General features: G+C 50.0%; 1 protein-coding gene and 1 long non-coding RNA gene across 6 annotated transcripts in view; one reads left to right on the top strand and one right to left on the bottom strand.

Moving 5' to 3' along the window:
• DNAJC4 (DnaJ heat shock protein family (Hsp40) member C4) overlaps nucleotides 1-11945 on the top strand; it is a 62770-nt gene extending 50825 nt beyond the window's left edge. For all 5 annotated transcript variants that reach the window (XM_054995251.1, XM_054995225.1, XM_054995233.1 and 2 more), the window contains 2 exons: nucleotides 8903-8989; nucleotides 10571-11945. In XM_054995251.1, the coding sequence (XP_054851226.1) occupies nucleotides 8903-8989; nucleotides 10571-10724 (241 nt within the window). In that variant the 3' untranslated portion in view covers nucleotides 10725-11945. The remainder of the gene's footprint in view (nucleotides 1-8902; nucleotides 8990-10570) is intronic.
• Nucleotides 10794-15690, bottom strand: LOC129340454 (uncharacterized). Its single transcript, XR_008598016.1, has 3 exons — nucleotides 15645-15690; nucleotides 11965-12087; nucleotides 10794-10872 (listed from the first exon to the last, which is right to left on the bottom strand). It is a non-coding gene; the product is annotated as an uncharacterized LOC129340454 (long non-coding RNA).
• Nucleotides 15691-15917: the final 227 nt, after the last annotated feature.

Raw genomic sequence — 15917 nt, 5'->3', positions numbered from 1 at the left:
AGGGAGAAAAAGTTATCTCTGTACACTATCTACCCTGTGCATAATTTTGTAAACCTCTATCATGTTCTCCCTTAGTTGTCTCTTATCTAAACTGAAAATTCTCAGACTCTTCAGCTTTTCCTCATAGGATGGGTGCTCCAGTTATCGCGGTTGTCCTCTTTTGTGTTTTTTGTAGCTTTGAAACGTTCTTTCTGAGATACAGCAACCAGAACAATACATGGTTTTCACCATGCTGAATAATTTGGCATCATCTGCAAACTTTACTACACTGCTCACCCCCACTTCCAAATTATTTATGAGCAAATTAAATAGTATTGGTCCCAGTACTGATCTTTGTGGGATCCCACTGCTCATTTCCTTCCATTACAAGAACTATACATTTATTCCTATACTCTGCTTCCTGGTGTTTAACCAGTTTTCAGTCCATCAGAAGATCCATCCTCTTAGCTCATGATTGCTCAGCTTACTCAGGAGTTTTTGGTGATGTGTTTTATCAACAGGCTAGTCCAAGTATATAATAACTAGTAACAAAGCCCGTTGTGGGAAAAATACAATGGGCTCTAGTAAAGGGAGGGCAGGCAGGAGGGCATTGCCTCCTCCTCCGTGAGTGATTCTGGCCGGGAGAAGTCAGGGAGCAGACATTGCCACCTGCTCTGCTCCTGATCCCGACTGCATGAAGGGGTGGGCGGGCGGGCACTGCCACCTGCTCCGCTCCTCATCCTGGCTGGGTGAAGGGGCGGGCATTGTTTCCTGCTCTGAACCTGATTGCATCCGGGTGAAGGGAGGCAGGCATTACCACCTTCTCCGCTCCTGATCCTGGTCAAGTGAAAGCAGGGGGCAGGCATTGCTGCAAGAAAGGGGGGCGGGCATTGCCACCTTCTCCACGCCTGATCCTGGCCGGTTAAAGGGGGTGGACGAGTATTATCTCCTATTCTGCGCATGATTCTGTCCAAGTGAAGGGGGTTGGCTATTGCTGCCTGTTCTGCGTCTGATCCCGACAGGGTGAAAGAGGGTGGGCATTTCTGCCTGCTCTGCTTCTGATCCTGGCCGAGTGAAGAGGGGTTGGACATTGTCTTGCTCCATGCCTGATCCCAGCTGGGTGAAGGTGGAGGGGGGGGAGACGGACATTGCCACCTGCTCCGCGCCTGATCCCAGCCGAGTGAAGGGGGGACAGGCATTGCTGCCTGCTCCGCATCTGATCTGGCTGGGTGAAGGGGGGCGGGCATTGCCGCCTGCTCTCTGATTCTGGCGGGTTGAAGGAGGAGTGGGCATTGCCACCTGCTCCACTCCTGATCCCAGCTGGGTGAAGGGAGGAGCGGGCATTGCCTCCTGCTCCATGCCTGATCCAGGCTGGTTGATGGAGAGGGCAGGCATTGCCACCTGCTCTACTCCTTATCCTAGCTGGGTGAAGGCAGGGGGCGGGCATTGTCCCCTGCTCTGCTCCTGATCTCAGTTGGATGAAGGCGGGGAGCGGGCATCGCCACCTGCTCCACTCCTGATCCCAGCTGAGTGAAAGTGGGAGGAAAGCATTATCACCTGCTCTGCTCCTGATCCCAGGTGGGTGAAGGTGGGGGGCCAGCATTGCCACCTGCTCCACATCTGCTCCCAGCCTGGGCTTCCCGCCGCAGGGCGCTCTCTGTAGGGATGGGTTGCCTCTTCTGGGCTTCCCTTCACGCCAGTGCCCTCTAGAGGCTCACCAGAGTAGGAAGTGCGTTGTCTGGAACACGGTTAGTCTTTTATATAGTAGAATGTCTACTGGATCACCCTTACCCACATGCTTGTCAACCTTCTCAAAGATCTCCAAAAGATTGGTGAGGCAGGACTTCACCTCGCAGAAGCCATGCTGATTTTCCATCAGCAGGCTTTGTTCCTCGGTGTGCTTAAAAATTCTTTCTGTAATAACATTCTACTAATTTACCTGGAACAGATGTTGGGCCAATTGGCCTGTAATTCTGTAGATCTGCTTGGGACACCTTTTTTTAAAAATCAGTGTGACATTTACTACTTTCCTGATAGATGATCAACAGTTTCACATTTGAGTTTCTTAATAACCCTTGAGGTTATTTGCCATTTGGAGGAATGTTAGTTTTTCACTTTGCCAAGTCGTCCAAAACTTCATCTTTCATCTCTCCTGTTGCACTCAGTTCTTCAGACACCCTTCCCCCCAAACAAGTAGCTCCAGCATAGGTACCTGCCTCACATTTTCCACATTAAAAACAGACAAAAGTCATTCAGTTTCTCTCCCATCTCTTCACCTTTCTTCCCTTTTCTTCTCTACTGTCTCCCCCATTTTGCCTACAGACCATCAAGTTTGTCTTTGCAACCTCATTACATGATTTTTTTTTAAAAAAAGCATACTGTGTTCTGCACCCAGCACCAAATCCTGCTCTTGCCTGGGGCTGCCTTTATGCTGCCTTCCAAGTAACCACTGAATTCAGTAGCCCAGAAAAAACATTTTTACCACTCTGCTTAGGCATATAATGTGTAGGGGTGGGGGGGAATCCAAATTTTACTGCCTGGTCCCTTCCAGATGACTCTGAGGGGCAAGCAGACAAATGGCTGTTTGCAAACCTTTTAACTATTTGTGGGAAATAGCAATGGGGGTATAGTGTGATTGTGCCTTCTGTGCAAAGCTTCTGATGCCATCTGGCTGGCCATGGTTGAGGGCACAAGGCTATCTTGGGTGGGAGCGGGGTCATCATTTTACATGCTCCCTTCTATTAAAACAAACCTTGGATATGAATTTGGCAAGTGTTCACTTGGATCGCACTGCTTTCTCTGAGATTCTATCGCATGTTCTTGGACCACAGCAGGGTGCCTTGGGCAACAGGCAGGTGGCTTCCGCCCACACTTTACCACCATGAGGACTACAAGCGTGAATTGGAAAAGGAATGTCAGTGGTCTCAGCGTTTTGAGGAGGGTGACACGTTGGGATTCTTGGACCCCTGCCATTGCTCTGTGTTCACAGTCCTGATGCTAAGAGCCCTCTTCAAGTCCAGCAAGGGGGATTCCACTGATCATTAGGCTACGTTGCTATCACCCTGCCCCCCTCCCTCTGGCCTCCCCTTAATCTTCTTTTCTCTAAGCTAGGCTTGCCCAAGCCCTTCTGCCCTTCTCCCCTCCGAGGCCACACATTCCAAAACCTTTATCATCTTTGATGCTCTCCTCTAAATCCTCCCTGGTTTTGTTTGCATCCGCCTTAAAAGCGCAGCGACCAGAACAACGCAGAGCACTTCGGTTCCCCTTACGTCTTGCTTACGATGTTTCATTTGATGTCGCCGGAAAGGGATTTGCCTCTCCCCCCCCCCCCCGCCCCCAGAGAAAACATTCAGGTTGCGATCCAGACCTGGTTCTTAATGGTCAGGAACTGTCTGTTAAACACTGTCCACAATATGGGGTGGGGGGCACTTTTACGAAGGCAAAGTGGCTGAGCACGAACTGCAAAAAAGCCAGGAGTCTCCAGTGTGAATTTCAGCGTGGCTCCGGAGTAGAGCATCTTGCTTTGCGTGTCAGAAGTCCCCAGTTTGTTCCCCTGCATCTCCAGTTGGCAGGGTCAGGTAGCAGGTGGTGTGGAAGATCCCTGGGCCCCAGGAGAGCTGCTGCCAGTCAGAGTAGACGGTTCTGACCTTGATAGACTGACGATAAACTTGGTAGAAAGCAGCTTCATAAACAGGATTGCCAGCTCCAGGTTGGGAAATTCCTGGAGATTTTGGGGTGAAACCCAGGGAAGGCGAGGTTTGGGGAATAGAGGTAGCTCAGCAGGGTCCGGCCTCCCAAGGAGCCCTTTTCTCCTGGGGAACTGATCTCTGTAATGTGGAGATCAGTTGTAATTCTGAGAGGTCTCCGGGCCCCACCTGGAGGCTGGCAGTCCTAGCCATAAACTTACCAGTGGTCTTCAACTCATGGGGCAGGGGCCTTAGACCCTCCAGAGCCATCCTCTTTTAGTTTTGCTGCTTTATAAAAAGCCCTGCTCGCTCTTGTGTGTGTGTGTGTGTGTGTGCATAGAGAGCAAGAGGACCACACCTTCTGCTTTTATTTGCATGCACATTGAGGAGGGGGCGTGGGACTGTGAAATTATGTCACTTCCTGGTGGAGAATATCCTTTCAGAACGGTACACCTCCTGGTGCTTGGCTTGTGTTTTCTGCTTCTCAGCTCTTTTGGTCCGCTGTCCACAGCCCTGACCTTAACACCAGTGAGGTCTTCACTCTGACTCCCCTCCTTCCTGTCATGTGACACTGGTGTGGCATGACTTCCTGTCATGTGCTTACATGTCATTAGATCCTGAGTTTGGGAATGTTGAAGACCACTACTCAGAATAGCCTTAGACGAGCTCCCCTTTCTTTCTCCCTCTTCCTGTCCCTCCCCTTTTATTCTCTATCTGCAATATGGGGATAAGATAATAACAAAGATCTATCTTAATAGGGTTGTTGTAAAGATAATGTAGGTGAAGCACTTTGAGCTCATGGAAAATGTTGTTTTAATAATTCACTCTGCACCTCTCTCTCTCTCTCTCTCTCTCTCTCTCTCTCTCTCTCTCTCTCTCTCTCTCTCTCTCTCTCTCTCCCCTCCCCTCCCCTCCCCTCCCCTCCCCTCTCTCTCTCCTCCCCCCCTCTCTCTCTCTCCTCCCCCCCCCTCCACAACTTCAGCCTCCACCCAGTCTTTCTTCTTACTTTCCAAACTGTTATAAATTGTTTATTGAATTGTTTCAGTTTCTTTTTCCAATACAGTAGCAGGCTAGAACAACAACAACGACCCCCCAAAAACAACAAAATAAAATAAACTCTCAAAAAGAATGAAAACTTACATAGCTTCAAGCCTTTACATGTATTGGATTTGAGTTCTTGGTTCATGTTGGTAACAGACTATAGAGATGCTTCTGTAGAAGTAGTCCAAAACTCTTTGCATGTCTGATTGTAACAACCTGCGGCAGTATCCTAAATCTTAAGTAGAAAAAGTTAGCTGCGCTTTTCCATCCTAGGTGTAGGGGCGGAGAGAGCTTTCTTCCCCAAGCCAGCTGCGTCAGCCTTAGAGCTCGTAAAATCCAGCCTTTATCTTTGTTTCCAAACTCTAAGTAAACAGAAAAATGGCATTGGTACCCCTAATACGACCAACATCCGGTCAGGATGCCACCTTGCTGCAGGTCACAAGCCTAGTAGACAAAGGCAGGGCGCCAGGGTGATGTTCATGTGAGTGTAATGAAGTGCAGGCTCCGGAATGGGCAGTGTATGCAGTCCAGAAAAGCAGACGGGCGCTGGAAGTGCTCAGATGGCAGCTTTGCAACCTGCTTGTATCTGGCCAGTCCCTTTTGGTGTCATTATGGTTGGGTGCCTTGTGCAGCTTCTTCGACTGGTTGCAGCAGAGAGTTTGATTTAGGGGTGGGTTTTTTTGGGGGGGGGAGATTGTTTAAAAAAAACTTTCTGAGATCGATGCCCTCCCTGCACAACGGAGACTGCCAAGCCCGGCTGCCAGCCAGTTCTAATTCCAATCCATTGCCTAATTAGCCAGCCATGACCAGGGAGAGATTAATCGTGAGCAGCCTTTAATCAAGGCTAATGCAATTAAACATGCCCACTTAAATCTGAAATGGGGAGGGGCGCATAAGGGGATGGGGGAAGGCAAAAGTGTGCCTGCGGGTTTTGCGGGGATAAATCCCGAGCGCAGGTGGAAGATGAGCAAGGAGGGAAGGCAGGCCCGCCAGCACTGCCTTTTGCGCCCCGAATGGCAGGGAAACCCAGCGGCTGCCGCTTCACAAGATTATTTCCCTGCAGAGGAGAGGAGAGCAGCAGAGACTGATGGCCTTTTGGCCATATCTGTGAATTTACAGACAGACAAGTTTGAGCATGAGGAAGTTGCCAGGAGCCCAGAAGATGCCATCTTTTAAAGCCGCCGGGGTTCATTCCCTCGCCCAAGCCCTTGGGACTTGTTCCACCTGGCTGAAACAACTCAGCCTTCTGTCTCCTTTTCTGGCTGCATTGACAACTACCAGACTCCGGCCATTTTGGCACAGGTTATCTTCCCTGAGTCCAGTGCTTCTGGAAGGTTTATTTTCCTGCTTCCCCAAAGCCTCTGGGTGCATTTGTGCGCCTCTGGGCGGGTGGGTTCCCCGGCTTTACTCCACTCTTTTTAAAAAACGTGCTTTGCTCCAAAATCTTGGGAAAGATTGCAATAAAGCCTGGATGGCTGCTGTGTGGGCAGATACATTTGGGTTTTCCAGCCCACGTGGCAGCCATTTTCCTTGACCCTGTCCCTGCAGCAGCCATTTCCTCCCTGCCACTGGGGGGGGGGCTTTTTTTTTTAAGATCAATGCTAGAATATTCTTATATTATGCTATTGTGAAATAAGTGTGTCAGGTTCTCTGGTTTCTCAGCTTTCATTTTTTTAAAAAAGTCTCTAGCTGCTTTGCTTGTGGAGATACATAGAAAAAGGTATATTTATGTGTTTTTAATGCTTCATTTTACTTCATTTATATCCTGCCTTTCTCCCCAGTGGGAACACAAAGCTGCTTACATCATTCTCCTTTCCTCTATTTCCCCCCCACAACAACCCTATGAGGTAGGTTAGGCTGAGATCATCCAGGAAGCTTTCATGACAGAGTGGAGAATCGAAGCGGAGTCTCCCGAATCTTAGTCTAGCACTCCAGCCACACCATCACACAGGGAAAGGGACTAGAGATTTACCTTTTCTTCAAATCAAAGCCAAGAATTCAGAGAACCCGATACACCTATAGTTACTACAGTTTATCACTATAACAATATTCTAGTGCTGTTTTTTTTTAATCCATTGCAAAAGGCCTGGTGTCCCAGGAGAGGGGAGGTGGCCACTTCTGGGAGCTTGGGGCAGGGGAAAGTGCCGTGCGGCTGCACTTTATCATCTGCAGCTGCACCTGCAGTGGCGAAACCACAACATCCCATCCCTATATGGATACTACCTGTGTGTATATGGCTAGGAACTACCAGCCATCACCAACTAGCAAGCATCTTTTTTCTGTCGTCATCCAGTAGGAAGTAAATCTTACTTCTCTCAAGCTCTAGGAAAATCTAGAGGGGGAAAAATCAGCCCGTGCTTTGCACAACTTAGTGAAACACTCCAGGAGGACCCCTGCAGAGTGACTTCCGTTCCCCCAGAAGCTTCGTACAACCACGTCCTGAGTCAGGGAGCCTTGCCTTTAGTGCTAGATAAGGGAGTGGCCAAGCCAGCTGCACTTCCAGACCCCTTGCATCTAAGAATCCAGGGGATCCTGGAGCAAAGCCGCCCCTTCCATTCCTTAGGGAGGCCACACAAACATTGTTTGGGGCAGCCATTTCCCCAAGAGTCTGCCAGCCTATTATTAATTCTCCTCCAAATCCCTTGAGCGAACCCCATGGAGAAAGAATTGGAGGAAGGGCGGGAGAATACGCAGGGTGGGGGCACCCTCATCAATCAGTCCACAGGCTTTTTTCTTTTCTTTGGCTGGTGAACAAAGAATGGCACGTTTGCAAAGGATTCTGGGATGGCCTGTGCCGCCTGCCCGCTCAGCAGGCTGAACCCTGGCTCTCCAGCCACCCCTCCCAGTTTTCCAGAGTCCAGTGTAAACACACCAGAGGGCACGGAGGGGCAAAACATTTTTGTCCCTTTGTTATGGAAATCTGGTTTGAGGAGGGGAGCCTCTAATTAGCCCTTCCCTGCACAGCTCCATAGAGCTGAGTATTTATTAGATGAGTGACGTGCTCTTTTGTGTCTTTTTTGAGGAGGGGGAAGAGGAGAGCGGTGGCAACCGGTAACCGTATGGACGACACGCTTTGAATGTAATGTTCTCGCTTCGGGTGTGGGGGAAAGCCTGTTGGTAGAACAGGAGGGGGAAAGAAACTGCCACTTCCCGCCAGCCTTGCCTATAAAGTGGGAGAGAGGGACGCCCATCACACGGCTGACTCGGGCACCTGTGAAGGGCGTCATGCTGTTGGTATGGAAATGGGGGCAGCTTAGTGATCAAACCTATACTCCACACACTCCCTGGCCTCTCCAGTTCAAACATCCCTGATACCAGGGCTGGGAAAGGAAAGGCCTTGGCTGCCTAAGACCCTGGAGAGCTGGTGCCAGAACGGGATGGATGGGCAGGAGTCTAGGCCTGACAGCGTAGTCTGTCCCTGGGCTGCAGGTCTCTTTCTGCCTCAGTACCCCGAGGCCAGAGTGAGACCAGGTGCAGAGCTCCAGCAGCCACAGCACAGGAGTGCCACATTGTGCAGTTTCGGGACTGCATTCTCTGCTAGCTGCCTAGGGAGTCAGGTGGGGAAGGAGGGGCACAGGCCACCTTTTAGTTTATAAAAGGAGATGCTTTGGGCTGAGGCTTTCCCTCTGGCAAGGGGGAGGAGCATGGCTGAACCTCCCCCCATTCCAACAGGAAGGGGCTTCCCCCCCAGTTCTTGTTGGGAGCAGAGAACAAACGGGAGAGGCCGTGGCTCAGAGGAAGAGCCTCTGCTTTGCATGCAGTCCCAGGTTCGATCCCCTGTTGAAAAAACAACCAGGCAATAAGTGATGTGAAAAACCCTCTACCCCAGACCCTGGAGAGCTGCTGCCATTCTGGGTCAGTACTGACCTTGATGGACCAAAATAGTAAAGAGTCCAGCAGCACCTTTAAGACTAACCAGCTTTATTGTAGCATAAGCTTTCGAGAACCACAGCTCTCTTCGTCGTTGATGGACCAAGGGTCTGATTCAGTATGAGGCAGCTTCGTGTGTTTTCATGAGAAGAGCTGAACTGTTTGAATTCTGGTTTGCAGCAGAATTTTCTGCATCTGGTTTCTTTCGGTATTATTTATTACAACATTTCTAACCTGTAAGTGGGCTCAGGGCGAGTACATTGCCAGCACACCCTATTCAGTTCCTGTTGCTTCTTTTGCCCCCAACCCCCCCAATTTGGTTGCAGGAAGCTGGAGGAAGCGCACAACCATTTCATGGATGAGAAGGACCGAGTCATAACTCAGATCTACAATGAGAACAAGGAGCGAGCCAGGTATGTGGAGCTTTGGCCCTCATCCCACCTCCATGTTGTGCCCTCGCAAACCACCCTGTGAATGTGTTTGCTTACTCTGTACAATTGTTTCACTGTCCTTATTTGGGGGGGGGGACAGGGACAGGAAGCTCTGGAAGGCCATGAAGCTCTGTTCCCGAAACCTTCCCTTCCTCTGGCTGCAGAGGTTTTACCAGGTTTTCCCAACAATAATCATGCTTTCCTTCGTAGCCATGAGGACTAGACGCTTGCTCATTTTTGAATGCTGGCTATAGCACCAGAGACCAAACCTCATGCTTTTCTGTGCAGAATCAGCTACTGTGAGCAGCCCCTGTTATCGTATCTTTCAAAAGATATCTTCTTTGCAAATATTGGCAAATGTGCACACAACTGAATGTTTTATAACAACAGGTAGCGGGGTTGGGGGTAGTCAGCTAGGGCAGAATTTCCAGAAGTTTTTCTGAAGAACTAGTGCTGCCGTAGCTTCCCTTAAAGAGTTCTGGGAGTTGTAGTTTGCCAAAAGACGTCCATAGTAGAATAAAAAAGGAGCCTAGCAGCACCTTAAAGGCTGAAAGTTTTTATTTCAGCAAGTCATAGCTCACTTCCATCAGATGCATGAAGTAGTCATGAATCAGGCAGGTGTATTTAGACTCAGAGCTGCCGAAAGCAGAATGGTGAGATTTTAGAGCAAATCCTCTCCCAAGGGAATCCTGGAGCAGAGGTGGTTTCCAGGATTCTCTTGGGAGAAGATAACTACCATAAAACCTAAGGTCTCTAGCATCAGAAGGCCAATGGGATATCATGAGATTAGCCCTGCCAGATCAGACCAGTGGTCCAGCATGGATGCCACAGGAAAGCCCACCTGCTGTCTCGCCTCCCAGCATCTCACAAAGGCATTCTGCCTTTAAACACCAACCAGAGAATGCATTCAGCTGTTACGCCTATTAAATGGCTGATAGCCCCCCCCCCCCGTGATTTTGTCCAACATCTTGTGGCAGTGAGTTCCACAAGTCAACTTCCCATTGTATGAAGTAGTACTTCCTTTCATCTCTCTTGGATCTACTGCTGGTCTACTAGAATCTAGTATTCTAGTATTATACCTACGTATACGTACGTAAGTTCTAGTATTATGCATGTGTGTGTGCTGTCAAGGGGCTTTCAAGGCAAGTGGGAAGCAGAGGTGGTTCTCCATTGCCTCCCTCTGCAGAGTCTTCCCTGGCAGTCCCCATCCACGTATTGATGCTGCTTAGTGACCGAGATTTGATGAGACTGGACGATTCCTCTCCACCTCCCCCCCCCGTTCTGATATTATGGATCGGGGGGGGGGGATGTCTCTATATACATTGCTTCCCTACAATGTAGAATAGTGCAGACCTCATTTCCCCGAAACTAAAGGACCATACCCTTTACTTAGGTCAGTACTTCTCTTTCTGAGGACCCTGTTTTAGCACTATGAAATCCGGCACAAGACACAGGTATAAACGTGGTCTCCGTGAACTCTTGTGTACAAACCAGCAGGAAATTGGGCCTGTGGTGGGCCCACGGGACCGCTGCTGTCTTGCTCAATTCTGCACTTCCCTGCAGGTCCATCAGCCTCCAGGAGCAGCAGGAGCTGCTGCGGCAGAAGCGTGCCGAATTCGCTCAGCGCTACGGCATCCGGCACGGACAACTCCCACGAACAACGGGAGCCTCGGACTCTGTTAAGGACCCACCTGCTCCCTCCTCCACTGCCAAGTGAAGCTCCGGTCCTGGACTTGCTTCTTCCAGCAGTTGCTGGAGAGATTCTGACGCCAAGTACAAAAGAGAGGATGTGTTCGTGTTTTAGTGTGTGTGTGTGGGGGGGGATGTTGGCGGAGTGCCCCCCCCCATCTCTGCTGCTCATCTATCTGTAAAATAGAAACATGTTGTAAGAAGGGGCTCGCCGTTGCTTTTATGGAGAGAGAAGCCGTCGATCAGAAGTGGAGGCCCTGCTTTGCCTACCGAAGGTCACAGGTTCAGTTCTTGGCAGCTCCTGTTAACTAGTGTCGGGGAAGACATTTCTGTGCTCGAGATTTTGGACAACCAGTCAGAGTAGGCAATGTTGGCTCAGAATGAACCAATGACCTGCCGCTGTTAGGCAGTTTTGTATGACCCAGCCTACTCCTTGCAGGACCCCCTACCACCACCCCATTAACCCCTCCCCCAATTGGACTTGGGCTGGAACTTCAGAGGAAGGCTGACGATTTCTGGCCGCTGCTATAAGGAAACCCTTCTTTTCTCAGCTATGGAATCCTCTGCCAGTGGAGGAACTGATGGGCACAAGCAAAGATGGCTTTAAAAGGGGGTCAGACAGCTTCATGGAGGAGAGGTCCGTCAATGGCTACTAGCCATGGTGAGTGAAGGGAGCCTCCATCTCCAGAGGCAGCAAACTTCTGAATTCCAGTGCAGGGACACAGCAGCAAGGGGGGGGGGCTCAGCTTCTCATACGGCCCTCCAGGGCAACTGGTCTGCCACTGTATGAAACAGTATGCTAGATGGACAGAAGGGTCTGATCCAGCTGGTTCTTCTTGCGTTCTTTGGTGCCCCTTCCTTGCATAGCCAAACCTTGAAGAATGCACAGGGCATGTCAGCTGCCCGCCAGAACACCACGGCCAGCAAAGCTATCAAGGCTCCCGCCTCTGGGCTCCATTTCTGAAAGGATGAGTCCCTTCAGCTAGCCCCAGTTCCACTTTGGGGCAGCTTTCTCTTGCTCTCCTGCCCATGAGCAAGGGAAACAGCAATTGAGGTGTGCCCGGGTAGGCGTAGGAGCGGGTGGGTGGGTGGGGAAACTTTGCTGCCAAGAGTCCACTGTGCTAGCCTCAGGAAGCCAAGCTGGGCTGTCAGCATTAATCCAGGCAATGTTTTTCTCAAACGTCTGCACACATCCCCAAATTAAATCAGAATAATCAAAAGATTTACTTTTTTTTTTAAAGCAAGAATTTCACACCAATAAGGCCCACCTCTTTGCTTTTCGTCAGTCACGGTTCTCTGTGTGTGTCAATGCAACAGGCAGCCACCTTTGATTCTGCTGCTTTTCTGTCTTGGAAGAGATTCAATCACACCTGTCTCTCACCAGAGATACACTGAAAGAAAGCACAGCCGGAACAGTGAATCACACAGAGTTGTAGCGATCAACCTCTTTTGAGGTTGGTTCATTCTACTGTGATGGAATGATTTTCCTAAGCAAACTTCTACTCTGATATAATACGTCCCATTTTATTCAGTGGCTTATACTCCAAGGAAAACATTTTTAGGACTGCAGCCTGAGTGACTTGATTTTTTTACAGCCATGCTCATTAAAGAGATACTGTCTGAGGATTATTGGAAGGGGACAAAGCCCAAGCTGGCAACTTATACAGAAAGCTGCCTTAATCATCTTAGATGATCCTTCTCTTCTTCTGCATCGGGTGCAGTGGAACTGTCAGCTAATGCAGAGACCAAGCAGAAGTTGAATGCTGCATTAGATCACAGTCTTCTTCCCTGACTCATGCAGTCGCACAGTGGGAAGACTCCTGTGAATGGATTGGTGCTCTCTGTCCACAGGAGCCTTTAGTTATTTCACAAGTTTATTTCCTCCCCAGACATTTTTGGGAATGGCTAATCTGAAGCAAAGCATTGCTCATAGGCAGAGGATAAAGTAGGAATTTACTGGCAGAATCAGGGGTAAGGAATGAGAACGGCATAAAAATCCCTGGGGAAGAAATTTGCACATTAGCTGCAATCAAGGGTCAGGGGATTCAGGGCGTTAAAAATGGTGCTTCCCCCCCCCCCCCTTGCAGCCTGTTTCCTTCAGCAAATGCTCTCTGTGTGTGTGCGCACAGGCTGGGGGAATAAGAGGGGAAAGGACCATTGGAGGTGGCTAGGAGTGACGTGCATGAAGGATTAGCAAGACCCCGCTGCAATGGGAACTATGTGCGAAATGCAGGTTTAATCTTATTGTGCACAAGGGCCTGAGCCACAAGACTCCTGCTTACAGCTTGGGGGTGGGGGGAAGAGCACACCTAACACTGAATGTGACCCACAGCTCATACCTGTCCTTGGCCTCCTGGGAAGGGTCTGCATGTAGTCACACAAGTGCAGGGGAGAGAGGCCCAGATGGTTAAAAAAAAGAAAAGAAATATGGGGGGAAATTAAAAAAGGGATATATACCGAAAGAACACCCTGAGGATGGCTGGCAGACCGAATGTAGACGAAGCAGCTGAAAATTAATGAAAGCGAGAAGGCAGCAAAGAGAGTGCGTGGGTAGTGTGTATGAAGAGGCACATGGCCCGTTGCATGTCCGGCCCATGCAGATGTCCAGAAAACAGCAGCCCTCTTATGGGGATTTGCTTGTTTAAATGCTTTCCTTTGCACATGTCTCAAGAGTTCCTCACAAGTAGAAAGCTAGAGCATCAGGCTACAAGGTGGAGCTCAACTGGAACTGTTTTCCTTGATGTGCTAGCTTTTCATGTGCAGCCATGATCCACTGCTGAGTATACGTTTGGGGTCAAACCTTGGACCGTCTCTGTGTAACGTGTGAAACCTGCATTTAAGATCTCTTTCTCTGATTGCATGCATTATGCTGCTGGTGCCCCCTGCTGGCAGGTTCGGGAAGCACTTTCCCACCAAGTGGCCAATGGACATGACCTTGTTTGGGGGGTGCAGGCCATTTTCCCCAGAGGTGGGCACAGGATCTGGTGTTTGCAACCTCTTCCTCAGACATTTGACATGACTTTGAGCTACCAATTAAGTATTGGGGATTTGACTAAGGGGATGGAAGAAAGGGACAGGGAGGGTATTCATTTTTAAAAAATAGAAACCTGCATAAAGTGCAGACTTTCCCTTCCCCTCCCTGACTAAAGAGGGTATCCTGCTCCAACCACACCCCTCATGGATCTAGCAATTTCTTCATTTGCTGGATTCCATTAGCAGCTGAAGAATTGTTACCCACTTTTAATTACTGACCTGATAGATGCTGGGGTTTAAATGTAGTTTGGAAGTTGCGCCCCAATTGTGGGAGGGCCCAGCTATTCCTAAACTCATCCCTACAGGCTGTGGTTTTGGTTTCTCGGGGTCATTTAATGGAACTTCCACTCAGGTGGCACATCAGGTATGAAGCAGGCACATGTGCAAAAGTTTACATGTGGGGCATGCGACTGGCGTCCCTGTTCATGGGGACAGTTGCGCACTTTAGCTGATAGATGTCATGTATTTTTCATCAAATGTATATATAGAGGGAAGGCAGCGTGGGATAGCTCGACCTCGTCAGATCCCAGAAGCTAAGCAGGGAAACCACCAAGGAAGACTCTGCAGAGGACGGCAATGGCAAACCACCTCTGCTGCTCACTTGCCTTGAGAGCCCTTTGCTGGGGTCGCCCTAGTCAGTTGTGACTTGACAGCACTTCACACGCACACACACATGCGGGTGCTGAAGGACACCTGTCTTCACCGAGTCCCAGAATCGAGCCCTTGCCCGGAGGCTTGTAGCAGCTTCTGGTGTTTGGCTTCCAGTTCATGGGGATCAAGCTCCAGGAGTGCGAACGGAACTCTGCTTGGCAACCTTTCCTTCCCTTGAATGAGATTCCTGTGCCAGGCTGAACTGGTGCTCGTTTTGCAGGACAAAGCTCGCCTTCCTGGGGTTTGTGCCAGGCAGAAGTTGTGACCTGCTGAGGACAGAGCCTTGTGGAAATCGGCCATTCTTGTCCTGCAGGCGACCAGGGAGCTGAATGCACCAATGCCAACGGCAGACTCAGAATCGCTTTCGGGTAATGCATTCCAGAGGGGTAGCCACGATACTCTTTTGCAGCGAAAAACAAAAAGTCTTGAAAGACCCACAGATTTATTGCGGCAGAAGCTGCCGCCGCAATCTGTTAAGTTTTTAAGATGCTACAAGGACACCCATTTTTCATTTCCTTAAACTGTTCCTGCCGGTTTTGTCTCTGGTGCAGAATGATCCGAACCTTGGACTGGGATGGCACTGCAAGTTGCTCTTTCAGAAACTCCTTAAAAATATTGCCCCAAAGGTGTGTATTGGGGGGGGGGGGGCTGGCTCAGCTTGCCCTGCTTGAGAGTGATCAGTAGTGGTTTGAGCACTGGATGCGGTCTGGGGAGACCCACCGCAAATGCCTCCTCTGCCAATGGATGACTCTGAGCCACTCCAGTCCAAGCTACCGCACAGGCTTATTGTGTGGATAAAAGGGGGGGGGGGGGACATGACGACTGTATATGCCACCCTAAGCTCTGCAGAGAAAGGGGCCGGATAAAGATGCTACAGATAATAGAAACCCACTTCAGTTGCCCGGGCAGTATATAATTGGCTTACGGAATTCACTGGCACAAGGTTTGATGGCTTAGATGGTTTTAAAAGAGACTTTGAACTCGTGTCTCTAAAAACATTTCTAACCTGGCGTTTGCCCACAGAGTTGAGAATGGTGTACATAATTCTCTGTTTTAGACAAAGTCATGGGAGAGGCAAAGCAGTCTGCTATTAACCTAAACAGAACCTCCATGTCTAGAGGCAGTACACCGCTGAACAATCGTCGTGGGGGCACCAGCAGCAGTGAATGGCTTTCGCCTGCTCTGGTCTTATCCAGCAGGGCCTTGGGACAGAACTATTCGCTCCGGATGCTGAGTGGAACCTCCCTGTTCAAAGACAGTGTACCTCTGAATAGCAGGCTGCTGGGGACAAACGGGGGTTACTTTGGTATTCTGTCTCCGGCCACACCTGGCCTGCCACTGTTCAAAGCAGCAGGGATCCGATCCAGTGCGCGCTTAAGGACCGGCTCTGGGCCACGGAACCTCCCCGTGCAAGGGCAGTCTACCTCTGAATGCCAAGGTGCCGGCGGTGATGGGTCACCGGGGCCCCGTTAGTTGGGCGGTGAGCCTTTCAGCCGTGCTTAGCGCCCTGCCCGGGTCTGCAACCCGGCAGCATCCC

Source organism: Eublepharis macularius, chromosome 1 (genome assembly GCF_028583425.1).
Source record: "Eublepharis macularius isolate TG4126 chromosome 1, MPM_Emac_v1.0, whole genome shotgun sequence".
Classification (NCBI taxonomy): domain Eukaryota; kingdom Metazoa; phylum Chordata; class Lepidosauria; order Squamata; family Eublepharidae; genus Eublepharis; species Eublepharis macularius.
This window is presented reverse-complemented; position numbering and strand designations above follow the sequence as displayed.